Source organism: Populus nigra, chromosome 17 (assembly GCF_951802175.1).
Source record: "Populus nigra chromosome 17, ddPopNigr1.1, whole genome shotgun sequence".
Lineage (NCBI taxonomy): Eukaryota > Viridiplantae > Streptophyta > Magnoliopsida > Malpighiales > Salicaceae > Populus > Populus nigra.
Window position 1 is genome coordinate 11331902 of NC_084868.1, and position 27035 is coordinate 11358936.

The 27035-nt window shown below is 34.7% G+C and overlaps 3 protein-coding genes and 1 pseudogene across 7 annotated transcripts; all 4 read left to right on the forward strand.

The window, feature by feature from the left end:
• The first annotated feature begins 362 nt into the window (after positions 1-362).
• On the forward strand, positions 363-11953 carry LOC133676590 (uncharacterized). Of its 4 annotated transcripts, none has more exons than XM_062098280.1 (7): positions 363-633; positions 1538-1648; positions 6088-6186; positions 10042-10171; positions 10869-11163; positions 11267-11321; positions 11621-11953. In XM_062098280.1, exons 1-7 carry the CDS (start codon positions 511-513, stop codon positions 11693-11695), a joined length of 888 nt encoding a protein of 295 aa, XP_061954264.1. In that variant the 5' UTR covers positions 363-510; the 3' UTR covers positions 11696-11953. The 4 variants fall into 4 exon arrangements, with proteins under 4 accessions (XP_061954264.1, XP_061954263.1, XP_061954266.1 ...); XM_062098279.1 differs by having other exon boundaries at positions 364-633; positions 10866-11163; XM_062098282.1 differs by lacking the exon at positions 6088-6186 and having other exon boundaries at positions 364-633.
• A 1205-nt stretch (positions 11954-13158) lies between these two features.
• LOC133676790 (nudix hydrolase 23, chloroplastic-like) lies at positions 13159-16874 on the forward strand. 2 transcript variants are annotated; one of them, XM_062098526.1, is made up of 7 exons: positions 13160-13581; positions 14033-14164; positions 14855-14931; positions 15132-15267; positions 15362-15502; positions 15582-15640; positions 16478-16874. In XM_062098526.1, the coding sequence occupies exons 1-7, from the start codon at positions 13324-13326 to the stop codon at positions 16536-16538; spliced, it is 864 nt and encodes a 287-aa protein (XP_061954510.1). In that variant the 5' UTR covers positions 13160-13323; the 3' UTR covers positions 16539-16874. The 2 variants fall into 2 exon arrangements, with proteins under 2 accessions (XP_061954511.1, XP_061954510.1); XM_062098527.1 differs by lacking the exon at positions 15582-15640 and having other exon boundaries at positions 13159-13581.
• Positions 16875-17516: 642 nt separating this feature from the next.
• Positions 17517-20929, forward strand: LOC133676715 (metal tolerance protein C2). Its single transcript, XM_062098439.1, has 10 exons — positions 17517-18200; positions 18313-18421; positions 18529-18568; positions 19145-19221; positions 19391-19479; positions 19774-19843; positions 19961-19999; positions 20084-20234; positions 20384-20473; positions 20611-20929. The coding sequence occupies exons 1-10, from the start codon at positions 17807-17809 to the stop codon at positions 20710-20712; spliced, it is 1161 nt and encodes a 386-aa protein (XP_061954423.1). The 5' UTR covers positions 17517-17806; the 3' UTR covers positions 20713-20929.
• A 3166-nt stretch (positions 20930-24095) lies between these two features.
• Positions 24096-26252, forward strand: LOC133677580 (uncharacterized; annotated as a pseudogene).
• Positions 26253-27035: the final 783 nt, after the last annotated feature.

A 27035-nucleotide genomic window follows, 5' to 3' on the forward strand; every position in this document is an offset into this window, starting at 1 on the left:
AAGTCTAAACCCAATATAATTAAGTCAATCAAATCTTAAATTTAATTGATTTAAGTTAATTAAGTTCAGTTATGTAAATATTAAAACTAATTTATTTTAAAATACAACTTAGATCAATTTCTATATCACAGTTTTTTCTAATAAATCCGTTTATCGAGTCAAATTCAACAACTATGATTTTTTTTTTTCATTTTATATTCTAAACTTTTTTTATTTTTTTGCGTGGTAGACAAGCTAATTAAAGAAAATCAATGCCCTCGATGTAAAAAACTCTTTTAACATTTCAAATGGTAAAAGTAAATCAGAAAAATACAAACTTTTTTACCACTGCTTCCCAATACCAAGTATACCACAAGACCATCACGCTTACTTTTTAACCACATCTTCCCAGAATGTGTGAAATAATCAAATGACTTTTTTTTCGAGTGGAATCGCCGACGTCTTCAAGCAGCTATAACTGGTTTCGCAGCTGCGAGTTTCACAACCCCATGGTGGATTTGTTCTGCAAAGATGACGAGTTTTGGCACCAAAGCAGCCTTTTCAATCCCCAAAACCAATCTTTTCCAGCTCCAAGTTGCTCTCTTTCACTCCTCTCCTGTTCTTGAACGCAAAAGACGCAATTTTTGTGATGCTGTTAGTGTCTCTCCCTCCCTCCTTCTCTTCATATGTGCATATGTATATGGAATGGATTCTTTGATTTATTTTTTTTAAAATTTGGGCTTTTTTTTAATATATATTTTTTGTGTGGTATTCAGTGATTTTGATGAGTTGGGGTATAGTTTTTGATCTTGTTGATTGGCCCTTTAAATCATTTTGTCTTTTGAGAAGGAAAATGTGTGAAAAATTGATTTATAAGGAAAAATATGATACCCAAAGACCTTAACGTTTTGATTTTTAACTTGGCAGACAGAAATGTCGAAAGATACAATTCAATCTTGCTTCATATCTTATTTTTCCTTAGCAACCAGGGAGACTTATATCGTAAATGTTTAAGCTTTACTTAGAAAACTGGCCAGAATTGCTTCTTTTCCTCCATTTCATCAACTGAACAAACCGCCTCTATGTTTCTGTCTGGAAATTAAGTTTGATATTTAGAAGGAAGAAATAACGAATTATGGTACATAATTATAACGGTTAAATGAACTTCATTTGGAGCGTGTGTGGGCACTCGGTAGTGACATTTGTTTGAAACATTAATCTGAATCTGTTGAATAATTCCCTTTCTTTCCCAATGTTAGGGTTTAGGGAGAGTCATTTTCTTGGCCACAATCTGTGAATAATATGAATTTAAGAGGTGTTCCATTTTATATTGCAAAAGTCCTGTCTCACGATTAACATACTGGTGTATTCTTTTGGTCTGGTACTCTAAGTTTTCAAAAAGTTTTGTTCTTCGGCGCATTTCCATGATCTTTTAAACAACATATTCTTGGTAGTCTAATTTAAGTAGTAAGATAGGTTCTCAAAAAGTTTGATTCCCTCTATTTTTTTGATAAATTGCACATTTCTCTTGCTGAATGAAATTGCTCGTTCAATGCAGAGTCATAGATCCAGAAATAGATCCAACAATTATTCTAGGAGGTCCAGGAGGTTAAATGCAAATGAAGCGTTACTGCGTAATATCGGTGCTTATGCAGACCACCTATTTCAGGTTCTTTCTTGACATTGCCCACTTGCTATATACACTCTTATTGTTTTATCATGTCCAAGGAGTTCATGCTTTCTCAATTGTGATTCTGCTGATTTAGAATATTTGTTTCCCAGGCTTTGTTGTAAGCAGTACAAAAGTGGGATTGACTGGTTTATGTGTGTTATTTTAAGATATGGTCTTTCGGTGTTTGTGTGTTTTGTTTTTCCAAGGGTGGGGTTGGGGTTGGTTAATGTAAAATGTATGTTCCCATGATGTTTGAAATTTCCCCTTTGTGTCTTACTTGAAATCCTATTTTGATAACCTCTAGTTTTCCGCTGTTGAGTTTCTTTGGGAGGTGAGATTGTACAAATTGATGGATAAACTAGAGCTTGATGCTATGTCTGGGAGAATACAAGTTACAAGGATTAGAGGGAAGGGAGTTGAATTGAAGGTCTAAGAGTGATTTACAAATATTAAGAAGCTATTGATTTTCCTTTTATCTAAATGAAGAAGGGGTTTCTGTACAAGGGAGGTATCTTGTATAAATATTGAGACAAGCACATTGAAAGGCCAAGGAGAGAATAACGCAATTCTTAGCAGATTAGGAGCTAATTGACACATGAGGGTAGGAAGCTGAACCAATGGTGTAAGGTTGGTTTAAAGTTACAAAATAGATCGAGAAGAATGAGGGTGATTGGTTTGAAGTCTTACAATGCAGAATAATCCTTTAAAAGTTGGTTGAATCTTCAAGTGAATTCCATGAGAACATTTGAAGTTTTCTTCTTAATGAGTGATCTCAGGAATGGTAAAAGAAACCTCAGACGTTTAGAGTATGAAAAGATCTTTCATTAGCTAATTGGTGAACTTTGTTGCACTAACAACGTGTCAACTTGCTCTCTTTTCTAGGATGGGGGAAGTGGTCTTTTTATGAGAGGGAGAAAGGTTTTATATTAAAAAGACGCCACTAAGTATTATGGTTACTAGAAAACTTCAACTGTTTTTCAGAATTCTAAGATAAGGGATACTCTAAAGCATCCGACCTGAGATAAGCTGTCTTATTAATTTGGTCTTTTATTCCTAATAATTTGTTGTGCCTGATTTACCAACATTCTTATCTATGAGTGATAGTGGGTCTCTTGCAATGAGTTAAACTTGAGTGATTGGTTTAAGCTAACAATTCCATGGTCTGATTCATCTATGTCACTGACAATTATTATCTTTTGATAATACCAAGTGAATCGATATGTTTATAGTTGGTGACTCTGATCATGACCTGTGACTAATAGTCTGTTAAGCCATGCTAATGAATAATCAATCAGTTTATGTTAAGCTCATTGAACTAAGCCCAAATTCTACAGAGGGTCTATAGATAATGTCTTATGAAGGTTTATTTATCCTCTAGTACCCAAGATTCACTTGCAATATTTACTGATTGAATGTAGATTGTATGCCTCAATCCTACCCAAATAGTGTCCTTCATGGGTTCATCTACTTGGTGGTGAAGGCGTCGGTCACCACCGTTTAGAGGCGATTGGTGACCAAAAAGTTTCAATCCTTTTGGCTCCTAAAGCTGTTTTTTCTTGACAGCTTGGGTTGCGATGCATTGTTGAGGTTATTGAAGGGGAGAGGAGAAGAGTGACTATGCTCATAGGCTGCACCACTTCCTATGATTCCTTATGGTGGTGGAGGTGTAAGTAACCTCCAGCCAATGAGTGAGATTCAACGCTGGGAAGATTCAACAGAATCTTGTTTCTTCTCCTGACATCTTCTTTTCTCTTTTTTTTGTGGTGTTTTTTGATTAGAGGAGGCTAGGAAAGTTGGCCGTATGATGAGGAGAGAGAGGAAGGTTAAAGTTGTTGTTGTGGTGGCCGAAATGATGGTGGTAGGCTGAATTTGGTGAGGTAGGTTGAGATGTAGCTAGGGTTCTTGGTTTTAGGTTGTTCAGGAGAGAAGATGTTAGGTTTATTTTTGTGTGTGGCTCATCAAATTTCAGCTCTCCTTTTCTCTCTTTCACTTATAGAGGCTTGATTTCTTCTTTTTTTTTTATCTCCTCCCTCTCTCACACTATTCACTCTTTTATTTTATTTATGGCCTACCGATTTGGTCTTCTTTTTTTAGTTACTTGGTCCTTAAGTAACTCAAACTTGTTTTGGTCCTTTCTTTTCTTTGTGTTTTGCACTTTAGTTCGTTGTCCATTTTGCTCTTTATTTTGGTTTTCATAATTTTTTTGTATTTGTTTTTTTAAAAAACAACGTTATCTTCAATTCGATAAGAAAATTTATAAAAAATTACAAAATGGATGTGTTAATGGATGAAATGCATCAAAAACATATTTTTGAATTTTGATTTTTTGAAAAGACATTGAAAATTATAAAATGAACGCAAATGTGTCAAAAATATATTTTTGAATTAATGATTTTTTCGAGAAGACATCAATAAGTGAAAAAATAGTCGAAAAATCATAAAATAGGTGTGTGAATGGCCAAAATGCATCGAAAACATATTTTTTGGATTTTTGAAAAATATTTAGGAATTAGGGGTAAAAAATTGAGCTATCCTGTTCATCAATCCCAAAACTTCTCGTGACTATATGATAGCTATTGTTCTCTTCAAATGATAGCTATTCACTTTGGATCATGTTGTTAACCTGCTTCTTGAAACCTAAATAATGATCAATGAAATGACCCACAACTCCTATAAGATACTCATATTTAGTAGCTCTTATATGATACTCACATTTAGCATTTTTGTTGTATCATTTAGGAAAATATGGTTGGATGAGTTCAAGGGAATGAGATACTATTAGACACACATTCACGGTGTTGGTAAAACGGTGTTGGTAAATATTAAGGAGAGAAAATTTGGATGATGTTACCAAGATTTTGGATCATGATCGCAAATGATATTGACTTATGGGTTCATTTCATGACCCGAGTCACGTGTTTTAAAACTTAACCCAAGTTAACTTCTTTTTTTTAGGTTTTATTACATTGAGTTTCCTTTTCATTTGCATCCTAATGTTGGTGTTATATTTTTTTGTAAAACTAGGATTCATGATTTTATTCTATTCGATTTCCTTTCTATTTAGTTATTTTGATCTTATTACTTGAACCATAGATTTGACAAGTTAGTACAAGTTCACTTAGTTTTTTTAGGGGTTGGTTTTTTTTTTTAATAAAAAAATTAATATTATTTTGGTTTCATCTTTCAACATTAAGTTGTTTTAGAATTGTATTTTGTAATTTATCTTGAGTTGCCCTCTATTAAGTTATTTCATTTATATGATCCGGGTCATGAAATTTTGTTGGCTTACACAATTTGCTGGTTTTTTTAATTTCATTCCTTTTACATTGGATTTGTTGTGTATTGGGCTTCTTTTTTTTTTTTTTTTGCTTTTTATTGGTGTCATGGTCTCATGTTTTGGGTTGCAGATTTGACATGCGTGCTCGGTTTTACTTTACTCCTTTTTTTTTTAATTTTATTGTTCTACATTAAATTGGCTAGGAATTGAGCTTTTTCATCTTTTTTCTTTTGGTTGGCGTTATTTTTTTTCAGGTTCTCATGAAAGCTGCTTTTTTTTTTAATCCGGTCAATTAATTGTCATTGTCTTTTCTTTTATTATTTAATTAAATGATACTAGCTTATTTTACTCAGTCAGTTCTTTGAACTGCGTTGTAGATTTTTTTATTTGCTTTTTAAAAATGCTCTTGTACCTCCCTAGCTTTTTTTATGCTAAAAAAATGATTTGTCTGCTAAATTGCTCTCATGCCTTTTGAGGCTTTTTTTATGCTAAAAAAAATGATCTGGTCCATAGTATAGTGTGGTAGTGCGGGAACACTAATCTAGTCAAGTCAAAACTAAATTGCATAACATGTATTATTATTTTTGAGTTGGTAAGTTACTTTTTAGTTAATAAAAAAGGTTTAAAGTTCAAATCATGTTTTATGCAATTTGGTTTTTATGATATTTTACAAAATGGTATCTTAAAATTAAAAATTTATATTGTAGTCTCTACACTATATCAAGTTTGGCTTGTCCCTCTAACCAATGCTAATGGATGAAGTAGCAATGACATAAAGTTTGGAGAGGTTAGTTGATCTAAATCACTGTCAATAGTCTATGTTTATGAATTGAGTTGTAAAGTCTGTGATTAATAGACAACTTTTATATTTTGAAAAGTTAGGGTGTATGTGTATTTATTAGAATGTTCTATTCATTATAAAAGTTCAAATTAATGATCTTTTTTCTGTTTAGAATTTTCTATCTATGCACTTTTTGATAGATCTACTGAACACATCGTATTTGATAAGAAGTCCAATCACTGGCTTCTTTTTCTTTATTTACTTAAAAAAGTTTTATATTTTTCCTCTTTCTGCATGGTGTGAAATGAAAATATTCTCTCCTGTTTTTGATAAGTTGAACATATTCTCTTGCTGAATGAAACTGTTCATTCAATGCAGAGTTATAGATACAACAATTATTCTAGGAGTTCCAGTAGGTTAAATGCAAAGGAAGCGTTACTGCATAATATCAGTTCTTATGCAGATCACCTATTTCAGGTTCTTTCCTGACGTTGCCAACCTGCTATATACTCTCTTATTGTTTTATCATCTCCAAGGAGTTCATGCTTTCTTAATTGATGAGTCTGCTAATTTAGAATATTTGTCTCTCAAGCTTTGTTGTAATCAGTACAAAAGTGGGATTGGCTGGTATATGTGTTATTTTAAGATATGGTCTTTCAGTGTTTGTGTGTGTGTGTTTTGTTTTTCAGAGGGTGGGGTTAGGATTGATTACTGTAAAATATATGTTCCCACGATGCCTGAAATTTCCCGTTTGTGTCCTACTTGAAATCCTATTTTGATAACCTCTAGTTTCTGCTGTTGAGTTTCTTTAGGAGGTGAGATTTGTACAGATTGATTGTTAAACCAAAGTCTGATGCTGTGCTTGGGAGAATACAAGTTACAAGGATATGAGGGAAGGAAGTTGAATAGAAGGTCTGAGAGTGATTTACAAATGTTAAGAAGCTATTGATTTTCCTTGAAGAAGGGTGTTTTTGTATGGGGGAGGTATATTGTATAAATCTTGGGAAAAACATTGAAAGGTCAAGGGAGAGAATAAGGCAATTCTTAGCAGATCAAAAGCTAATTGATGCATGAGAGCAGGAAGCTGAACTAATGGTGTAAGGTTGGTTTAAAGTTACAAAATAGATTGAGAAGAATGAGGGTGATTGGTTTGAAGTCTTATAATGCATAAGAATTTTTTAAAAGATGGTTGAGTCTTTAAGTGAATTCCATGAGAACATTTGAAGTTTTCTTATTGATGAGAGATTGCAGGAATGGCAAAAAAAACTTTGACGTTTAAAGTGAGAAAAGATCACTCATTAGTTAATTGATGATTTGTTGCTTCCAATATTGCGACGACCCACTATCTTTCATAGAAAGAGGAAAATAGTTTTTTTTTGTGAGTGGGAAAATGTCTCATATTAAAAAAGAATCGTCACTTAGTATTATGGTTTCAAAAAACCCAAATTGGTCTTTAGAGTTTCAAGGTAAGAGACTAGTTATGTTAAAGTGAAGATACCATCATCCTATAACATTCTACTTGAAATAAGTTGTATTGCTAATCTTGTCATTTATTCGTAATAGTATGTTGTGCCTAATCTATTAGTAGTTTTATCTATGGGTGATAGTGGGCCCACTATATTTAGTTAAACCTTGGACGATTGGTTTAAGCCTAACCATTATATGGTATGGTTAATTGACATGTCTATAGCTGGTGACTCTTGATCATAACTTGTGACTAATTGTTTGTCAAGTCGAGCTAATACATAACTAATGGGCTTATGTTGGACTCATTGAACCCAACTCAAATTCTAGGAAGAGACTGTACATAATGTCTTGTTGAGGTTTATTTATCCTATATCCAAGATTTACTTGCAATATTTTCTAAATGAATAAAGATTGTATGCCCCGGTTCTATCCAAATAGTGTCGGTCACGGGTTCATCTATTTGGAATAGGATCTAGAACATTAAACATGGGCAAGATGCAAGTTTTGAAGGATTTGGCCTAGATGCACAAAAACCAAAAACTGGAAAACACATTGCAATATATGTTTATCCACAAAAAAACATCATACTAAAAAATAAACACAAGCAATTCAAATGTTTATGTACACACTCAATTTCAAAGTTTATCCAAACTCAGCAATTTCATCATAAATACACATCCAAATCACCACCATAAACCAAAATTATCATTCACAGTATGTTTAGTGTTCGAAATGAACTTTTTGGAGTGAATGAGGTGAACTGGAAGTGGTTGAAACAAGAGGTGGAAGTGGCTGAAACAAAGCTGGAAAATTTGGCAGCGGTGGCTCAGATTGTGTTGCGTCGTTTGAATTAATGCTTGGGGGGAGAGGAGAGTGGCTATGTCTGCAGGCTACACCACTTCATCATTTTTCTCCTGGTGGTAGAGGTGTTGGTCACTGTTATTCATAGGAGAAGATCGGTGGGTGGAAATTTTCAGCTTTTTTTGCTCCTCATGTTTTTTATTTTCTTCGAACAGCCTGGGTTGCGATGTGTCATTGAGCTTATTGAAGGGGAGAGGAGAGTGGCTAACTGCACCACTTCCTTTTCTTCCTCCAAGTGGTCAAGGTGTAAGTCACCTCTGGCTGGTGAGTGACTAGGGTTCTTGGTTGTCCGGTGAGATCCGATGCTGGGAAGATTCGGTTGGCTGTTGTTTCTTCTTCCAGCAACTTTTTTTCTCACTTTTTTTTGGTGTTTTTCAACGAAGGAGGCTAGAGAAGTTAGCCGATTGACGAGTAAAGATGAGAGGAAGGTTAGAGTTGCTATTGTGGTAGCCAGAATGATGGTGGTTGGCAGGAATATGGTGAGGTAGGCTGAGATGTGACTAGGGTTCTTGCTTTTGGTTTTGGGTTGTTTGGGAGAGATGTTAGGTTTTTTTTTTTTGCATGCGGGTTCTAAAATTTCAGCTCGTCTTATGTTTTTTTTTTTCATCTCCTCTCTCTATCACACTATTTGCTCTTCTATTTATAGTTCACCAATCTTGTCATCTTTTTGCTTAGTTATATGGCCTCCATGTAACTCAATTTTGTTTTGGTTCATTTTTTTTCTTGTTTTGCACTTTAGATCCTTATCTATTTTGTTCCATGTTCTGATTTTTTATTTTCACTTTTTTTTTGTATTTTGTTTTTTATTTAAGAAAACAACACTAACGTTAATTCAATAAAAAAAGTAATTAAGAATTATAAAATGGATGTGTTAATGGATGAAATATGTTGAAAGCATAGTTTTGAATTTTAATTTTTTGAAAAGACATTGAAAATTACAAAATGAGTGCAAATGCGTTGAAAATATATTTTTGAATTTTTGATTTTTTGGAGGACATCAACAAGAGAAAATAGTAAAAAAATCACAAAATTAGCGTGTGAATGGGCAAAATGCATCGAAAACACATTTTTTAATTTGTTTTTCCTTTTTTTTTGAATTTTTTTGTAAAATATTTTAGAATTGAGTGTCGGTAATGTCAAACTTGATTAATTGAAATAATGAGAACCAATGACACTGTCCAGTATAAAGTCAACCGAGGAAAAATAACCTTTTTGCAAATAGTGCAGTCATGTCAGGTTTACCTTTTTCATATTGTAGAAGTCTTGAACTTGCGTCTACTTTATGTAGGTTGGTATTTTGTTGAATAGTTTAGGGAATTGATTCATATATTACGTTCAAATTGCTGAGATTAATAATTTGGTCATGTGATTTATATGACTTTGGTATTGCTGGTTTCTTGGTGATCTTAGATATAATTCCAAATTATACTGTACCAGATACAGCTCATTTTGGATCCTGGTTGTTGATCCATGGCTTTGGGTTTTGTTTGTTTGTTAAGAACTTGCAACAACTAAAGTGCTGCTTAAAGGTATCAACAACAAAGCTACAAACTTTCACATGCTTTACTTAATAAACAAAACTTGCTTCTATTTCATTTTCAAATCATGATTGCTACTTTAAAAAATACTAAGTTTTTGGATATGGAAAGAAAGGAATGCACTGGAAAAGTTATCTCCTCCCAAACTAATTAAGAAAAAACTTAACAGGAGACAGAAGTACTTTTTCTTTGAGAAATATTTGTCGAATATATATGTTCATGAGTGAGGAGTACTTTGCAATCTTGTTCTGCTGCTTCCCTCTCTGAGACTGCTTCTTTTATTTCAGCATGATTTGCAGAATTGATTGTGACAGAGCAGCTCATTTCAATTTCACAGATTGGTCTATTTTCTGAAATTCATTTTATGTTGGAAATTTGAGTGGGTGCAAATTTTGTTATTTTTCCATTCTAATTATATTCCTGGACAACAAGGTGTAATTTTTTTTTTTTTCCATCTGGATTGTAGAGTTGGCATGATGGTTTTGATGAGGAAGATCCATCTTCAAGTAGCGGCCCCTCATGGTTTAGACAACAATACTCTAAGGGATCAAGAAAGGACATGAATGACAATCGGAGAACCACTAGTTGGGGTAAAAGTACGTACCATGAAGTATTTACACTTTGGTGTAGGGGTTAGGGGAGAGATTGACTGCCTCAGTTATTATTCTCCTTGTTTGGTTGCGTTTTTTGGGAGGAAGAGTTATTTAGGGTAACATCAACTCCCAATGCCACAAGGGGAATGATTGTTACCTGGGAGGCAGGGGAGTTCTTTCACCCCCGCACTCCTCACTACAGTATTATGAAAATTTTATTCTCTCCCATATTACATGTCTCTCTCTTTCTTATGATTAACAATTTATTCTTGCGTTTGCCAACACTTTTAACACTAACTTTAGCTTTCTTGTAACAATTTACCGCAATTTCTTAATCTTGAAACAGGCATCCCCTAATTTAACATGCCTATCCTTTTGACTTACATATCCCATTGAATGTTTTTCTCCATGAAGCATTTGCATTTCAGTGTTGGACTGTTAAATGGTCGCTGCCTTTGTGATCTACTAGCTTGAAATTGTCTCCACGGGGGTATTTTTTTGTGTATTGTTTTGCATGCACTCCTCAAAATACCATACTTCATTTATAACTAATTTTATATATTCTTGTGTTCTTATTCATGCGTCAAATGGGAAAATTTAGATATTTTATCAATTTACTCTTGTGCTACGGTCTTTAAATTCCTCATCACCCTTCTAGAGTTGCATGAGAAATTATACAATTTTCAACTCTTTTCAGAAGGTTTCCACTTTTGTGAAGAAGATAATGCTGATGTTGACAACATCTTCCGATCTACATTTGGTGGGAATCGATACTTTTACTGGTCCTTCGTCAGTGATGAGAATCCCCAATGGAAGAACTCATCTGACTACCACTCTTATAGCTATGGGAAGAATTGGAGATATCGGGTTGAAGAGGATTATGATTGCTCATCAGAATCTGATTCCGACGATTTGGAGTCAAATTTTGCCTCGGATAGGCTTGCTCTTGGACTGAGAACTTATGGTCCCCTAAAACTTGAAGATGTCAAAAATGCGTGAGTTCTCCCTAGACTGGTTGCTATTTTTCTAGAGCATAACAATTGCCAAACGAATGGAAGTTTATTTTATTCTTTATTTACACATGATTTTCCATTTCAGATATCGATCATGTGCATTGAAATGGCATCCAGATCGTCACCAGGGCTCGTCAAAGGTACTCTCTCCCACCATAGTTTAGGCCCTGGCATATTTATATATATCTAGTTTTTGCACAGCATGGGGTCAAATCTCTTAAAGCTTTTATATATATATTGATGTTCTTAGAATGTCATGATACACCCCTAATAAAAGGCAGCTTGTACGTTTCAATTCCAGTGGCTTCATAACAGAACTTATGTCTTGGAGTGCAAAAAATTTCTTTTCCTGAAGGAACACTGATCATGCATCACAGCTTCTCTAATCAGATATAATTAAGTGCTATTGACAACACAATTAATCAACGTATGTGAACAGGCTGTTGCAGAGGAAAAGTTCAAACTGTGCAGTGCAGCATATCAATCTTTATGTGATAAGTTGACTACAGCTTGAAGATTGTTCTCAGCTTCTGTAGCCCAAACTACATCCAATCAAGTGGCTGCAGTTTCCAAGGGAATGCCGATAGATAGTGTTATGTACTTTTGAACAATTTTTTATTGAATTTTGCGACCGATAAAATTGCAAGAGATGGTAATGGATTTTATGTAATTGGACCCGTGTAGGTGCACAATGCAATAACCGTCTAGTGATGGCAACAAATTGTTCAATGTATTATTATAAATTCCCAATTTTTAAATTTAGATTTTAGAACACCGATTCGCCAGTTTGACGGAACAGATAGTGATAAAAAAAAAACTAGGGTTCTTTAAGCTTTAAAGTTACAGTTAAACAAAAAATTGATCAATAAATCTTGAATGTCAATAAACATGCAAAATTGTTTAATTAATAGCCAAAACTGATTTAATTAATGAAAATCTAAATCAAATAAAATTATAAAACCTCACCAGGAAAGCAGTTTGAAAACAACAAGGAATTTTTTTTTATAAAAAACTTGGCAATGCCCTCGGTTGGAGTTAGCTGAATGATTTGGCTTTGTTTGGGAACTTGAAGCTGTATTTTTTTAAATTTTAATTTTTTTTATATTTTTAAATTATTTTAATGTGCTGATTTTAAAAATAATTTTTAAAAATTAAAAAATATTATTTTAATATATTTTTAAATGAAAAATACTTTGAACTGTAATTGCTAGTATAATTTCAAAGAAGCCCTTAATATGGGTCTCGTGAACTGAATTCTGAACCAGATTGTTCACCCCTCGCTTGTTTTCTTGCAGCTTGTTGTTGCGTGTTTAATATAGTGATTTAAGCATTTTTTTTTAATATTTTTTTATTTAAAAATATATTAAAATAATTATTTAAAATTTAACATTAACTTATCAAAATATTAAAAAAATACTAAAAAATCCAATCAATTTAATATTTTTACAAGTGAAATGTATTTTTAAAACACACAAAAACAAAAAATTATTTTGGAATGTTTGTGAATGTGTTATCGGTTGCTTTTTAAAGTACTTTTTACTTAAATATATATTAAAATAATAATTTAATTAGTCCTTGTAGTTTTAGAAATTAATATTTAATCCAATGTTTTTAAACAAGCTTAAGAATTGACACTGGGAATTTAATTGAAAAAGAATTCATTTAAAAACTAAATTATATTTAATATAAAGTAAAAGGATAAAAAATATCATTTAAATAAAATAGAAGGATAAAAATAAAAATCTTAAAGATCAAGATATGTATTAATTAATAAAATACTATGTACAGTGAGCGTGTCAAAGAACTTAACAATGGCAATAACTATAATGATGATATAAATATAGAAAGTAGTATGAGGAATTTTTAAATTCAAAAACTATCATTAACCGATTGTGTAACCCAAACGAAGGTTATTCCCCACGAGAAAAATGAAATCAATATTTGGAGGACCAAAATGAAATTTCTTATCTGTCATTCTGTATACTGTACTGTACTCAGAAACACACCAGACCGAAGTTAACCGTGGCAACGCGGGTTCGCCTTGGAACACCTACCAAACACAATCATTCATACTTGCTAAACAATTCTCACCATAACTTAAGATTTTATCGTTACAAAGGCAAGAAATTGGTGAGATTTTCAATGCTAAAAGCAATACAGAATCTTGGTTCTGTGGCTTATTATTATAGACTGAAACCACCACATGCCGCTAAAACTAATGCTTTTGTCTCAACCTCCGCCAAACCATTATCCTGTTCTTCTCCAATAACCAGACCCACAAATCCTTTCATGTTTTTGACTCAAAAGACTCGGTCTTTGGGACCTGTTCGTGCTCACTCAACTCCGTCTGAGTCTAAGATGGATGGAACATCTTCTTCATCTGTTGCTTTTCAGTCATCTGTGAGTTTCTCCAAGTTTTTTCTTCTTGTTGTTGAATCCTGATACTCTTATCGAATTCGTAGATAAATTGGATAATTATTGGCATTCGTGATTGTCATTTTCTCTTGCATCTGTTTTTGTTAGTTTGCCTTCAGTGTTCTGGAATTCAATTATGTTTTGTTTGTTTTTATTTGTGGGAAATGTTTAGTTGCTTATTTGTTTAAATCACAAGGAAAAAAAAGGAAGAATCAAATAACTTGGCTCATATGGTATTGTATCCTTCTTTGAACATCACTTGTATTGTATTCTTATTCAAGTTTCTTAACTAGATTTTAGAAAGAGATTTTGTGACTTCGATCAATTTGATCAGGGTATCAGTGATTGTTGATGCCAGTGGGTTTTTTTTCCCAGTCTTATTCAAGGCACTTGCATTCACATAATCCTGTACCTTGCTAATGAAATCTGTTTTCAGGGAAGTGCTCGCAAGATCAATTTCTGTCAGTGGTGTGGTGGCCAGACAAAACATGATATACCTGATGGTGAGGAAAAGATGAGAGCCATTTGCACAGTTTGTGAGAAAATTTCCTATCAAAACCCTAAAATGGTATGGTAATTCATTATTGCAATCAAAATTGTCATGTATGTTTCTGTTGTTTTGTATGATTGAATGCGTCTGCTGAAATTGCTGAGGAAAATTTACTCATTTGCATATCATGATATTTCTTCTAAAATTAATTTTAGCATGTTTGCACCACAGCTGGCCAGGTATCTCCATTTAATGTAACGTATATGGACTAGCTAGCTTCGATTATTCTTTCAGCAACAATTTAAATATTCAATCATATATCAGCATCGTGATTATCAATCAAAAACATGTGACACTACAAAAGGATTCACGTGACGTGGATGTTAGACAAAGTGACAATGCAATCTTTGGAGAACTTTTGGTGGACTAGAGATTATATGCAAAAAGGTTTCCAGGGAGAATAAATTGTTGAACCTTGACTCCCCAAGTCATAAAATAGTGGAATTGTGTGTGGGTTATTTTAACTCTGCTGGTTGCTTTAACAAGCACTGAAAACAAGGAAAAACATTGTAGGCATGAATCTGAAAACCTTGTGATGTGTGTATCCCATTTGGTTCTTTTTAAAGCATAATTTAAACATGTTTTGTTAACACGGTATATGTTCTTAGTTTTCTCTCCAGTTTGTTTGGCACTGCACTTTCAATGAATAATTGCTTTGTTTTAAAGGTAATGGAATTATTGTTTTCTTTTGTAAACTGGTTTGAATAGGTGGTGGGATGCCTCATTGAGCATGATAACAAGGTCCTACTCTGCAAGCGAAACATCCAACCATCACATGGCCTCTGGTATGCAACTGAAATTGTAATTTTGGTACAGAAAGGAACCACTGCGTGCTCTCTCTAAACAAAACTCTCAAGTAGTTAAAAAGAATAAAAAAAGTTTTCTCCATATGTTACTTGGTCCTTTCTGCTTTGCATTTTAACTAGCTTCTATACTTTTGTTATCCATAATGGGTAACCCAGATAATTGGATTGTGCTGAAATAGGACCCTTCCAGCTGGTTACTTGGAAATTGGTGAGTCTGCTGCAGAAGGGGCAATCAGGGAAACCTGGGAGGAAGCACGCGCAGAAGTTGAAGTCATGTCACCTTTTGCTCAATTGGACATCCCTCGTATTGGCCAAGTAAGGGAGAGATGCCCCTTATTTCTCATATTGATTTTTCTATGACCTTGCTAAAGGTTTCTAGGTTTGTTGCTGTCGTTGTCGTTTGGAGCAGACTTACATAATTTTCCTTGCAAAGTTGAAGAAGCCCCACTTTTCACCCGGTCCAGAGTCATTGGAGTGCCGACTTTTTTCACTTGATGATATACCTTTGGATTCCTTGGCATTTTCATCAATGGTGGTTACTTTAAAGTTGGTAAGAGCCTGTTTTGGCAACACAGTTTTTTCATGCACTTGCTTTTGTCACTTGTATATCTAATTTCCTATCGGTGCAGTACATTGAAGATGTTAAAGCTGGAAGCCGAAAATTTCACTATGGCACGATTAACAAGAGGTACTTTATGATGCATTTTTGCATCAGAAGCTTAAGTGAACTGTGAAAAAGGATTCTAATCTCAAAGCCAGACAGCCATGGGTTGTGTCCGGGGGGTGGGGGTTGTCCATTGTCTGAACCACATGTGCTGCTTGACTTGTTTTATGCTGTTCTGCTCTGTTGTAAATGCTATTGCAGAAGGCAACAATGATTTGATAAAACAGTGTTCATTTGAGTTTCAGAGGTGTTTGTTGTGGATTATTATGATGGTGTTGGTGGTATTGGAGGCAGGTAGGCACTTTTAGGTGCTGTCAGTACTTCAATTTTTCTAATTTTTATGGAAGAACATAAAATATTGAATAACAGAACAAGGCTGAGTTTTTAGCCGGGGAACAAGGCTGAGTTTGATTATTCGTGAATGACAGACACCTTTTCTTTCTTTCTTTCTTCATAAATCTTTTGATTATTCTTTCAGCTGACATGGCAAGATTTGCCCGCCAATCTTTAGCTGGGGAACAAGGCTGAATTCTTACGTGAACAACCTTTTTTTTTTTTTTTGGCAAAATGAGTTAGCGCCAGAAGTGTCCTTTTCTTTTCAGTTTGCTTTAATTCATATTATTCGTTCACTACACCTTGTCTGGCCCCTCATATTTGAATGTGGCTTTTGCGAGGTGGAATTTACAATGTGTAGGTTCTATTAAGTTCTTTTCCATAGCATTCTTTATTGTTCAGTGGTGTTAATATTCTAGATAGTGTTTGTTCTTTCTTTGTAGAATCCTGGTTGTTAAGCGTACTAGATAATTATTATTTATTTAAGCACGATCATGCTTGTTCAAGTCTTCTGATACTTCTTTGCAGGCCTGGCTCGAGCCCTTCTGATACCCATGCCTACACACTTGATCATCATTTGCAGTCCTGAGAATGGGGATCTGTTTTCCTTTTCACATGAGGTGATTAACAGATTGAAGCATAAAATGTTTAATAGCTGGGATTGACATTCTTTGATTTTTCAAATCCATGGTGGAGGCTGAGTATGTGATGGGATCAGCTGCTCGATGCATTGAAGCAACCGTCTAATGACACCAGATGGATCCTTCAGCAACCAGAGAGTCTCGAAGAGGCCATTTTTTCACTTGCAAATGTGTAACTTGTGTTTGATTGTTAGCTACTGCATCCTACATTCCATCCTAAACGTACAGAAATGTGCTTTACTATTGTGCATTGAATAAAAACTTGTAAGCTAGGCTTCCTCTTAGTTCACATGTTCTATCTCGCCTGTTTGAAAATGGTTCTCTATCATCCTCAAAACTCTTGGTTCACATGTTCTTCTATCTCGCCTGTTTGAAAATGGTTCTCTATCATCCTCAAAACTTTCGTTTGGAATGGAGCTTCTGGCTCAAAGTTCCCGCAGAGTTGATAATACCACAACATTGCCTTATACTATGAAGCCTTCTGTGTTACTATTTTAAAATTTGACCTGAACTAGCAGGGTTGATTCGTAACCATAGACCAATCAGCCGTCTAACTTGTGATTTCATCTTAATTAAATTATTCTATTTTTTTTCAAAATAGTATTAATTCAAACATAGTTTTTTTACCTGTAAAGTTTGTATAAGAATATAACATTTATGTAGAGTTTATATAAAAATAAATCATTTATTGTTGTATGAGAATAATTGGTTTTTAAATTTAAATTTTAAAATTACCTTAGCTATTCTTTTAAAAGAGTCATAGATTTTTTTAGGAGTTGCAATTACCTTTTACAATTCTCTAAAATGTATTTCTTCTCTAATTTTTTTCTTCATTTTTTTCTTATTTTTTAACTGTGTTAAAGAAAAAAAAATCGATTAACTCTAATTAAATGGACCCCACTGTCGGACTGATCAAACGAGACTTGCAATACTCTCGTAACACAAGTCTATCTTGTTCACTTTGACTTAGCTAAGTAGCAGCCCCCCCAAAATTCACTAAAAATTAGGTTTTTTTTTCCTAAACCAAACTTTGATCCTTTTGAATTCGAACCCAAACTGCAACGTTCTTAACGTCTGATCTTGGGGTTTCAAGTCTGTGATTGTTAATCAATGGAATTCACAGGCTTGATTTGAAATAAAAAAACCAGACTCCAATCCAAGAAGTTACGGTTTTGTCTACTGCTCCCCAATTTCTTTTTTTTTTGCTTAATCCAAAATGGAGACGCCCAGAAATCCAGATAATGTTGATTTTGGATTGGGCACAAGCGATCGCAGGTACGCTTATTGGCGCCAATCTTCATTTCACCAACAATCACAAGAACCCAAAACCCCAATTTCTATCATCACGAATGATGCAACAAAGCCTCTGCTTTCACGCACCGTTTCAAGCATTGACATTCCACCGGAGATTGATTATTCTTTTGATTACCAAAACGACTCCATTTTTGAGGACCCAAAGAGGAAACTATCGGATTTGGATTCCGTGCTTTCGATTTTTAGGGTTATTAGGTCTGGGAGTAGACAAATGAGAAGACTTTTCTTGATGATTTCTCTTAATGTTGCGTATTCTACTGCTGAATTGGCGATCGGACTCTTTACGGGCCGTGTTGGTGAGGAAATGAATCAGTTTTGGGTTTTGATTGGTTGTGTTTAGGGTTTTTTTAAAGTAAAGTTTTTTTTTTTTTTTTTTTTTTTTTTTTTTTTTATGGGGTCTTGCTGCAGGTTTGGTATCTGATGCGTTTCATTTGACATTTGGATGTGGGCTTTTAACGTTTTCGTTGTTTGCCATGGCTGCTTCTAGGAGAAAGTCTGATCATGTCTACACTTATGGGTTAGTTATTATTTTGGTTGTAATTATGTTTGTGCGAATTTCCCCCCGATATTGATCGATCTTTGTCTTCAAAGGAACTGATTTTAACTGCTAAATGGCTTTGCCAGGTACAAAAGGCTTGAAGTATTGGCTGCTTTTACTAATGCTGTAAGTAACATGCAAATTCCTGTAGGATTTTGTGTTGTGGGTGTTTTTTTTTTTTTGAGCTATTAGAGATATGATAATCCAAGGTGTTATTGTTGATATATATTTGGTGTATTAATGGTTTGCTTTAGTTGGATAAATTGGGTTTTGTGTATTAAATGCTTTAGCCGGCGGGGTTGAAACATCATGAGTGTGGTGCATAGTGAACAGTTATTGTTGGCATGAAAACAATAAGATGTTTAATATATAGATGTATACGATAAATCTTAAAAATGCATTCAGCTCTTTATGTTTGGTTTGTTTTTGACTCGGAGAAATGAGACCTATGTCTTGGCTCAGCTTGTTTAGGAAGAGGGTGTGTTTTTACCTTTGATACTCACCAAATAAAAGAGATGAAGTAAAGTTTTGCTTCTGAGTTTTATGATTTTTTATTGACCCTGGATGTTTCTTTGGCACTGAAGACATGTATCTGATGAAGAACTACTTTTACGTTCTTTAATTAATTCCTTTATAAAATTAAAACTTCATTTCTTTGCTCTAATATCTAGATATTCTTGATTTTGCTGCTTGTGTAGACAGCTGTTTCTTTTGTTCATGTCATTCTCGTTAGCTGTGGAAGCACTTCATGCATTCATACAAGATGAATCTGAACACAAGTAAGTCGGTTGTGCAGATATTTGGAGCAGTATACTTATTATGCTGGATCCAGCATCATAGATAGCACATACTTGCCAAAAGATAGTTACTATGAATTTAGTGCAGTGCACTTTGTGGCCCATCCTTTTATTTTCATCCTTTACATGGAGATTACAACCCTTTTTACAGGCATTACTTGATTGTTTCTGCGGTGACAAATTTATTGGTGAATCTTATTGGTGTTTGGTTCTTCCGGAATTATGCTCGCATTAATATTGGTAAGTCACTTACTGCACTTTTATATGTCACAGGAAGTCATTTGATGAACTTTAAGCCACATGAAAAGGCTCACATGTACTAGCTCTTATTTGAATAGCATTTTAATCGAGTATAAAGAGTGGTATACTGTAAAACATGGTGCTTTTCCAATTTGATCCTTGATGGGAATCTTTGGCATATTATACATAGGGTTATAATGATTGTTACTGTTATAGAAACTGCTTCAGTGGTTTAATAGATTTTGATATTTTTATCTTTTCTTTGGATTGTGTTGCATTTATATTTGCATGCAGTCTACAGAAAAGCAGAAGATATGAATTTCCATTCAGTCTGCTTGCATGTTATTGCAGATTCAATTCGCAGGTATGCTCTCTGAGTCTCTGTGTGTGCTTATTTTTCTTTGCAAAGCATGTTCCTTTTTTAATTACTTGCATTTTTCATATATCCATGATTGGCTGATTTACTCTTATTGTTTCTCAGTGCAGGCTTGATATTGGCATCCTGGTTTTTGTCCCTTGGGTATTTTGCTTCATCTTTGTTTTTTCACTGCAAAACTCCCCTGTTTACCTCTTTTGTTTTTAAATTCTGTTTCACACATTACAGGGTTGAAAATGCTGAAGTTTTATGTTTGGGGCTGGTTTCCGCTGCTGTCGTTATGCTTGTCCTACCGCTCTTTAAAGCCACTGGTGGCATCTTGCTTCAAATGGCACCGCCTAGCATTCCATCTTCAGCATTGAGCAAATGCTTGAGACAGGTAAGCTCCCATAAAGATTCATTTGCTATGATCCGAGTGTGAATTTTCAAATAGAAAGGGTGTTTCCAACATTTTGAAGAGCTGATTCTTATACAATACATTTTGGTTGAATTTATCTATCATTACATATAATTCCCTATTCTGGCTAGGTTTCTGCCCGTGAAGATGTTGCTGAAGTTTCTGAAGCTCGGTTTTGGGAATTGGTTCCTGGTCATGTTGTTGGCTCAATTTCACTTCAGGTACATCACTGAAAGTATGGCTTATTTGCTGTCATTATTGATTTGGCAGGTGGCGTCCTTGTAATACTTTTGAAGTTCTACTTTCTGGTTGTTTAAAGACTGGTAACACAATTTTGTTTCTTTGATGTTGTTAATAGGTGAAGAAGGGGGTGGATGATCGCCCAATACTACAATCTGTGCATGGTTTGTACCATGATCTGGGAGTACATGATCTGACAGTGCAAACCAATTATGATTGAGGTTCATTTCCTATATAATTGGTTTTTCTTTCTTTCTTTTTGTTCTCAAGAACAGCCTGAGATTGAAGTCCATCTTTTGCATTCGTTATTGTTGTTCTTTTGAAACAATTGTATTACCCATAGAGGGGGATTTTAATCTATAGTCCCCGTACAGAACGGATTTGTGCAAAATAACTTTACGTCATAGTTGCATTTGATTTTTCATGTTTGTATCTAATCTGTTTACTCATTTTCATTATTGACTGCCTTTTAGTAACAGGTAGTTTGATAATTATCATATGCTCACCGGCAAATCAGTCATTGCCCCTCCCAAAGTAGTTTAAAGCACTTACATTTTTTTTTTGTTTACCTGGCATATTAGTTCTTGCATATTAAACCGGGCACTTGGCCAAACTCGGGGTCTAACTCCAAGGATTTTTTTTTTTGTAGTTTTTGTTCAAAATAACATTGTTTCATTAAAAAAACTTGAAATAAACATCTTTTTGAAAAATTACTAAAATGATGTTGTTTTAGTGTTTGATCTGACCAACTTGTCTCGGGTTGAATCAAATCTAGGGGTGTTCACAAGGTTGGCTTGATCTATTTGTAGTTCCGAATTTTTTGATATAAAAAGAGATCAAACTGAATTAATTTTGTATTGAGAATCTGAGTGTTAGGTTAATTCTGTTGGTAATTCTGTTGGTATGGATATTTCTACCAACAATTGTTACCGAATCAACTGCAAGTCAGACCTCTTCACCCGTCCTGGTTCTTCCATGATTTCCAAGTTAAATGAGACAAACGAAAAAGAAAAGGAAGCTGAAAAATCCTGTCAGAAAACTAATTGGTGTCACGTAATGGGGTATCATCTGAAATCATGTACTGCGATAATGTTGAAACATCCTGAAAGCTTTCAACATTCCAGTAATTAGCTTTCTGATTCAAAGCTTTCACTGCAAATTTAGATCAGATGACAATTACAAGTTACAGTCATTACTCATTACACTGACCATGCAGATAAACCTTAAATGACCAATTGTAATTGGATCGCATGAAAAAGATGAGACGAAAAGGTCCAATTCCAAGAAAATATGTGGTTGTGTCAGATTGTTAGATCATGGTCAAATTTGGTTAGGAAATTCCTTGACTAATAGTAACCAGTTAAGGCTGGGAAGACCTTTAAATTAGATATGTTTTTTCAGTATTTTTCCATTTTAATTTCGGAATTTAGCTTTGTTTTCGGTTTTAGCACTTATTTTTCCTATTTAATTGGGATTCAGATTTCCTTTAATAAGGTTGATTTTAGAGCTATTTAAACAGTTGTAATAAGGGAATTGTTTTGGTAGAATAATTATTCAAACAATAAAAGAATATGAGAACGATTCTTGTTCAGTAATTTCATTTTATCTTCTTGTTCTTTGATTTCTAATTTAACTAGCTTCGTCTGCGTCAGAAAACATATTCCTCAAGAACCTGCAGCAAAAAAGTAAATTATAAAAGGGTTACTATTTCTTACAATCACTACCTGGAACGCAAAAAGTCCTCCATCCACCGATTAAAACGAAATCATACTGATGGAAGAACGATATTCTGCTTCTCTGACTTGGTATTCCTTAATTCATCCTCCGTGATATCCTTAATGAGACTTATTCCATTCTTTGAAAATGGAGGCACACTGGCCACATAAAAGCAGGCCTTTCAGCCAGCACTTCTGGTGGTGGTCCTTCCCGTGTAAGAACCTGCAAGAGTTGTCCTCGAGGGCCTCTTGTTTGGGTTTGGATGGCAGCAAGCCACACCCAGAATAGAAGATTTGTTTACTTCTCGTTTTGGTGCTTCCCCTGTAAGAACTTTCTGGTGGCGTGTGACAAGCTATATAGAAAAAATGGCACTCAAAAAGTAAGTTGAGTTGTGTTTGAACTCGCGAAGGTTGGAAACTAAAAAATCAAGGCCATGTAATTGAGCAGTAGCAGAGGGCTGCTAGGATTAAAGATGTGGCCGACAGGGGAAAAGCGCAGCTAAGGTTAAATTAAAATGACCTTGGCAGAATTATTGAAGTCACATCTTTGTATACAAGAAAAACAGAACATCTAGTAGTTGTAGTCACAGAAAATCTACTAATTGAAGTCGCATTATGCTCTTTAACATAAAATCAAGAACCCCGTAATGCTAGTAATCAGTTTTTTATTTTTATTTTTCGAAGCAATCAGCAGCAAGGTTGTCAATTCCGTTCCGTTCCGTCTGAAATGGCCAAAACATTCCATATCAATTCAAAAAACGGAACAAAACGGAACAAATTTCATCTCATTTTAAATCTCGGTCCGTTCCGGATTTTTCAACTAAATTCCGCCCGAAACGTTCCGGTTCCATTCCACATGTTCCGTTCCGCTCTTGAAAAACCATTGAATCAAATTGAACCTTATTCAATTTAATTAATTAAAACATCCAATTATAAAAAGCTCTTTTTAATTACTATTTTCTATAACAATGATATTAATAATAACATTGAAAATTATTATTACTATTTTCATTAACAATGATATTAATTTTTTAAAATTAGATTTATCACTAATATATATAGTTTATATTCATGTTGTTTTTTTCATGTTTATACTTTGTAGGAATTTGAGCAAAACAAGTGATGCTTTAGATTTCATTAGCCTTAATAACATTGACTTAACTTTATATTTAAAATATTTGTGTTAAAACATTTTACTTTCATAATATTTTAATATTTTGTTTAAGTTGAATTACTTTAAGTTAAAGATCTATTTAATCTTGACTATTTAGAAATATTTTAAATTTTAAAATTATATTTGTTTGGCATTGTGTTTGTATTGCATAATTTATAATTAATTTATCTTGAATTATGTATATATATATATATGAACAGTACAACCCCGAAACGGCACGCCGAAACACTCTGAAACTGAAACATTCCGTTCTAATTGAAAAAACAAAACACCTACCGAAACGGAATTGACAATCTTAATCAGCAGTCAATCACCATAAAATATCGCCAGAGATAAATGATATTTAGCCAGTTTCTTTGTCAGAAACTGGAAAGTGTTTCGAAGGGAAAGGTTTTTTGAATGGAGATAGATAGATGAATGGATTGTAGATAAACAAATGGAAGAAATGGAGGAAACAGGGATTAGAGAATTTGAATTGTTGCAGAGAAACCCAAGAATTCTTAGACCTAAACTGACAGTGTCACATACTGAAGGGTGGAATTATAAATATTATTGATGTATATGCACTCAGTCAACTCTTTGTATAAAAAAGGGACTCAATTAAGCATTCTCTAACAGGAAGTGAGAGAAAACCCCGGGAATCAGAAATCATAATAGGTTGACCCGAATTTGACACAAAACTAGTTTACAAACCCTTCATTAAATTAAAGCAGGATGGAACTGAAAAGTTACGACACAGGAGACGTTTATCTTTACGTTATCAATGATTCTGTGCACACTTTCACTGGTCATTCCGGTATGTCTTGTTGTCTTGTCTGTCCAATTCTCAGCACTTCAGTTATATATATAACTGTGCTGAGAATTGAATTATATGGATTGTAGCGGGGGTGCTTAGGGGGTCTTGCATATGCTGGCTTAGCATTATGGTTTTGTTCATAGGTGAGCTTTACGCAGTTGCCTGCAACCCAATAGATGTTACCTTAGTTGCAACTGGGGGTGCAGAGGATAAAGGCTTTCTCTGGAAGACTGGAGATGGAGATTGGAAAGTGGAGCTAAATGGTATGTCATTATTCTGCTTTACGCATTATGGTTTGTTGAGTACAGGATTTTCGTCAGGATAATGATTAGGGTTTAAGACTTTGAACTAGGATGTGTAAATTAAATAGGTGGCCGGGGATCTTTTAAGACAAGACAGTTTTGATTCTGTCGTTTCATAATGGTAGAGATTTTCCTCTGAATTGGTGTCATTTAGGGTTTAGCCATATGTCTTCCTAGGTCCCAATCAATACTGATTATCTGGATTCTTTATGTATTTCTTATCTTCGACAGATTTTCTCTACGCATTTCGCTGCCAGGTCATGAGGATTCTGTTTCTTGTTTGGCCTTTAGTGCTGATGGGAAGTTGCTTGCATCTGGTGGGGTTGGTGTAACAGTTCGAATATGGGACTCGTCAGGTCATCACAGACACACTTTACCTGTTTTTACTGTGGTTTTCTTGAGCACTTGTCTTATGAAGACCTTTCCCAGCCTTGTTGATTTAGTGGATCAGGTGGCATCCAAGACGTCCTTTTGCGTTGGCGGGTTCTACTGATTGCGTTGCCTCGATGTGGGATGCTGAAAAATGTGTCCTCTTCAATACATTTTACGGCCATGGTAGATCTGTGACTTGTGGTGATTTTACACCTGACGGTATCTTCCTACTCTTCATCTTGGAGTCAGTGGTTAAACTTCTCTGTCGCACTTTTTCGTAACTTGTTTCCCTCCTTTGTGTTTGAGGAAGACCATATTATTTGTACTGGTTCTACTGATGCAACTCTGAGGATATGGGATGCAATAAGGAGCAAGGCAATTCATGTTGTAAGAGGTATGCTATTTTCCTCAAATATTTGATTGTTGTTGAGATGTTATTTCAACAAACATGACTGCACCTGGCTCCTTTTGTTTTAATATTTTCCTTTTCTGCACCTGGCTCCTTTTGTTTTAATATTTTCCTTTTCTTTCTTTGTTTAGGCAGTGGATTTTGCCATTGATTCCATTTCAGCTTCCAATTTCCTGTTCCATTGCCAAGCCAGGAATAAGCCCCTTGAGATTTCCCATAACTGAAAACAGGGGTTGCACCAACCTGCTTGCTGATTTACAAACTGCTAGCTTGCTATCAGAAACGTTGTAAAACTTTTTAAATTGGAAGCGTTTGAGCTTATTTTTCTTCAGCACTTTGTCTGGCACTTGCTTCCTCAATTTAAGCTTGTGTTAAGTGCCCTTAGGAACCTTTCTGACCTCAAGAACACTATGACTAAGTTTCCCTCTTCAACTCTTGAACAAAATGATGCTGATTTGCTGTATTATCATAAGCTTCATTGTTTGCCTTCAAGGTAGCCTCTGCCTCCCGACCAACTTGCTAAATATGATCTGTAAATTTAACTGAATTGTGCTCCTTACCACAAGAATTGAGCGTGTTTTAAAAATGTAATGTCTTCCCCAATCCTCCTCTTCTCAACCTGTGGTTGTCATCACTCTTGGAACCACCAAAAGCTCCCTTAAATTGATAGACATTCATTTCTCCATTCTCTTGCACACAAATATCATGTATTAGCTCTAGCTCATCAAAATTCTCACCTTCCCGCTCTACCAGATTCACTCCATGCTGTAGACAGGCACAAGACTATGGCCCTCTTCCTCGGAAGTGAAGCAACTAAACCATGAGTTTCTGCTCACTTTACAGTAGCTGAAGTACGTATTGCTCACAAGAGCTATGCATCATTCTGCACAGCAGCCTTTATTGCTCCAATCAAATTTACTCAAACTTCCTACAGTAGATCAGGTAGCCGCATCAGTTTCTCAGCTGGTTCTCACCATAGCAATATCTGCTAGAACTATCAACTTTCATGTGCCCTTAGCCTTCAGGGTTGGGGCATGATAGGTGAATTTTGGTTTAATTTTTACTGGGGTTTTATTTTTGATTTAGAGGCCACTACTTTCAAGCCATAACTTCAAGAACTCAAGTTTAATCTTGAGATAGTTGGATTTGGTCAGGAATTAACTCTGTGCAACATCCCAACATGCTGAATACCATGGGGGAGGCAGAGGAAAAATTCTACAAATGTGAAGATTTAGATGTGGCTAAGAATTGAAACGGAATGCTTATTATCAAGAATTCTATTCTATATTTGTGTTAATTTATTTAAATTGCTTAATCAATCCAGAACCATGACTAAATGGAGTCTTGTTTGCAGTATCATGACACATCTAACATCTTTGAATACTACCGTCTTTCTCATTATAATGAGCCCATATTTTCCTCGGCCTGACCAGGTAACTATCACGCCGAACCTAAAAGACCATGTACTTTGCTATTTGCATGGTTGAAAAATGGAAGCATTTATCCAAGAAAAAATGGATTTTGCGTCCATTCTCCAAGGAGGTACAGTCAAATCTGAAAAACCAACTTTTCCAAACTATTTTTTCCATGGCCATGACGTATGTGGAAGAGAGAAAATCGCATCCAACTACATGGGGTTCTGTCAAGCTCCTTTCATCAAGGTTTGCAATTTGGAAACCAGGCAAAAGATGAAATTTTCACCTTTTTTCCCCCTTCAAGGAAATAAAAAAACATTAGAGGTAGGGTTTGCATCAATTTCACAACCTTTTAATTAT

Coding starts and splice junctions, on each gene's coding strand:
- LOC133676590 (XM_062098279.1), top strand. CDS start 511: ATGACGAGTTTTGGCACCAAAGCAGCCTTTTCAATCCCCAAAACCAAT. Junction 6,187..10,041: donor ATGCAGATCACCTATTTCAG/GTTCTTTCCTGA, acceptor TCTGGATTGTAG/AGTTGGCATGATGGTTTTGA. Junction 11,322..11,620: donor GTCACCAGGGCTCGTCAAAG/GTACTCTCTCCC, acceptor GTATGTGAACAG/GCTGTTGCAGAGGAAAAGTT.
- LOC133676790 (XM_062098526.1), top strand. CDS start 13,324: ATGCTAAAAGCAATACAGAATCTTGGTTCTGTGGCTTATTATTATAGA. Junction 14,165..14,854: donor CCTATCAAAACCCTAAAATG/GTATGGTAATTC, acceptor TGGTTTGAATAG/GTGGTGGGATGCCTCATTGA. Junction 14,932..15,131: donor CAACCATCACATGGCCTCTG/GTATGCAACTGA, acceptor GTGCTGAAATAG/GACCCTTCCAGCTGGTTACT.
- LOC133676715 (XM_062098439.1), top strand. CDS start 17,807: ATGGAGACGCCCAGAAATCCAGATAATGTTGATTTTGGATTGGGCACA. Junction 18,569..19,144: donor TGGCTGCTTTTACTAATGCT/GTAAGTAACATG, acceptor TTGTGTAGACAG/CTGTTTCTTTTGTTCATGTC. Junction 19,480..19,773: donor TTATGCTCGCATTAATATTG/GTAAGTCACTTA, acceptor ATTTGCATGCAG/TCTACAGAAAAGCAGAAGAT.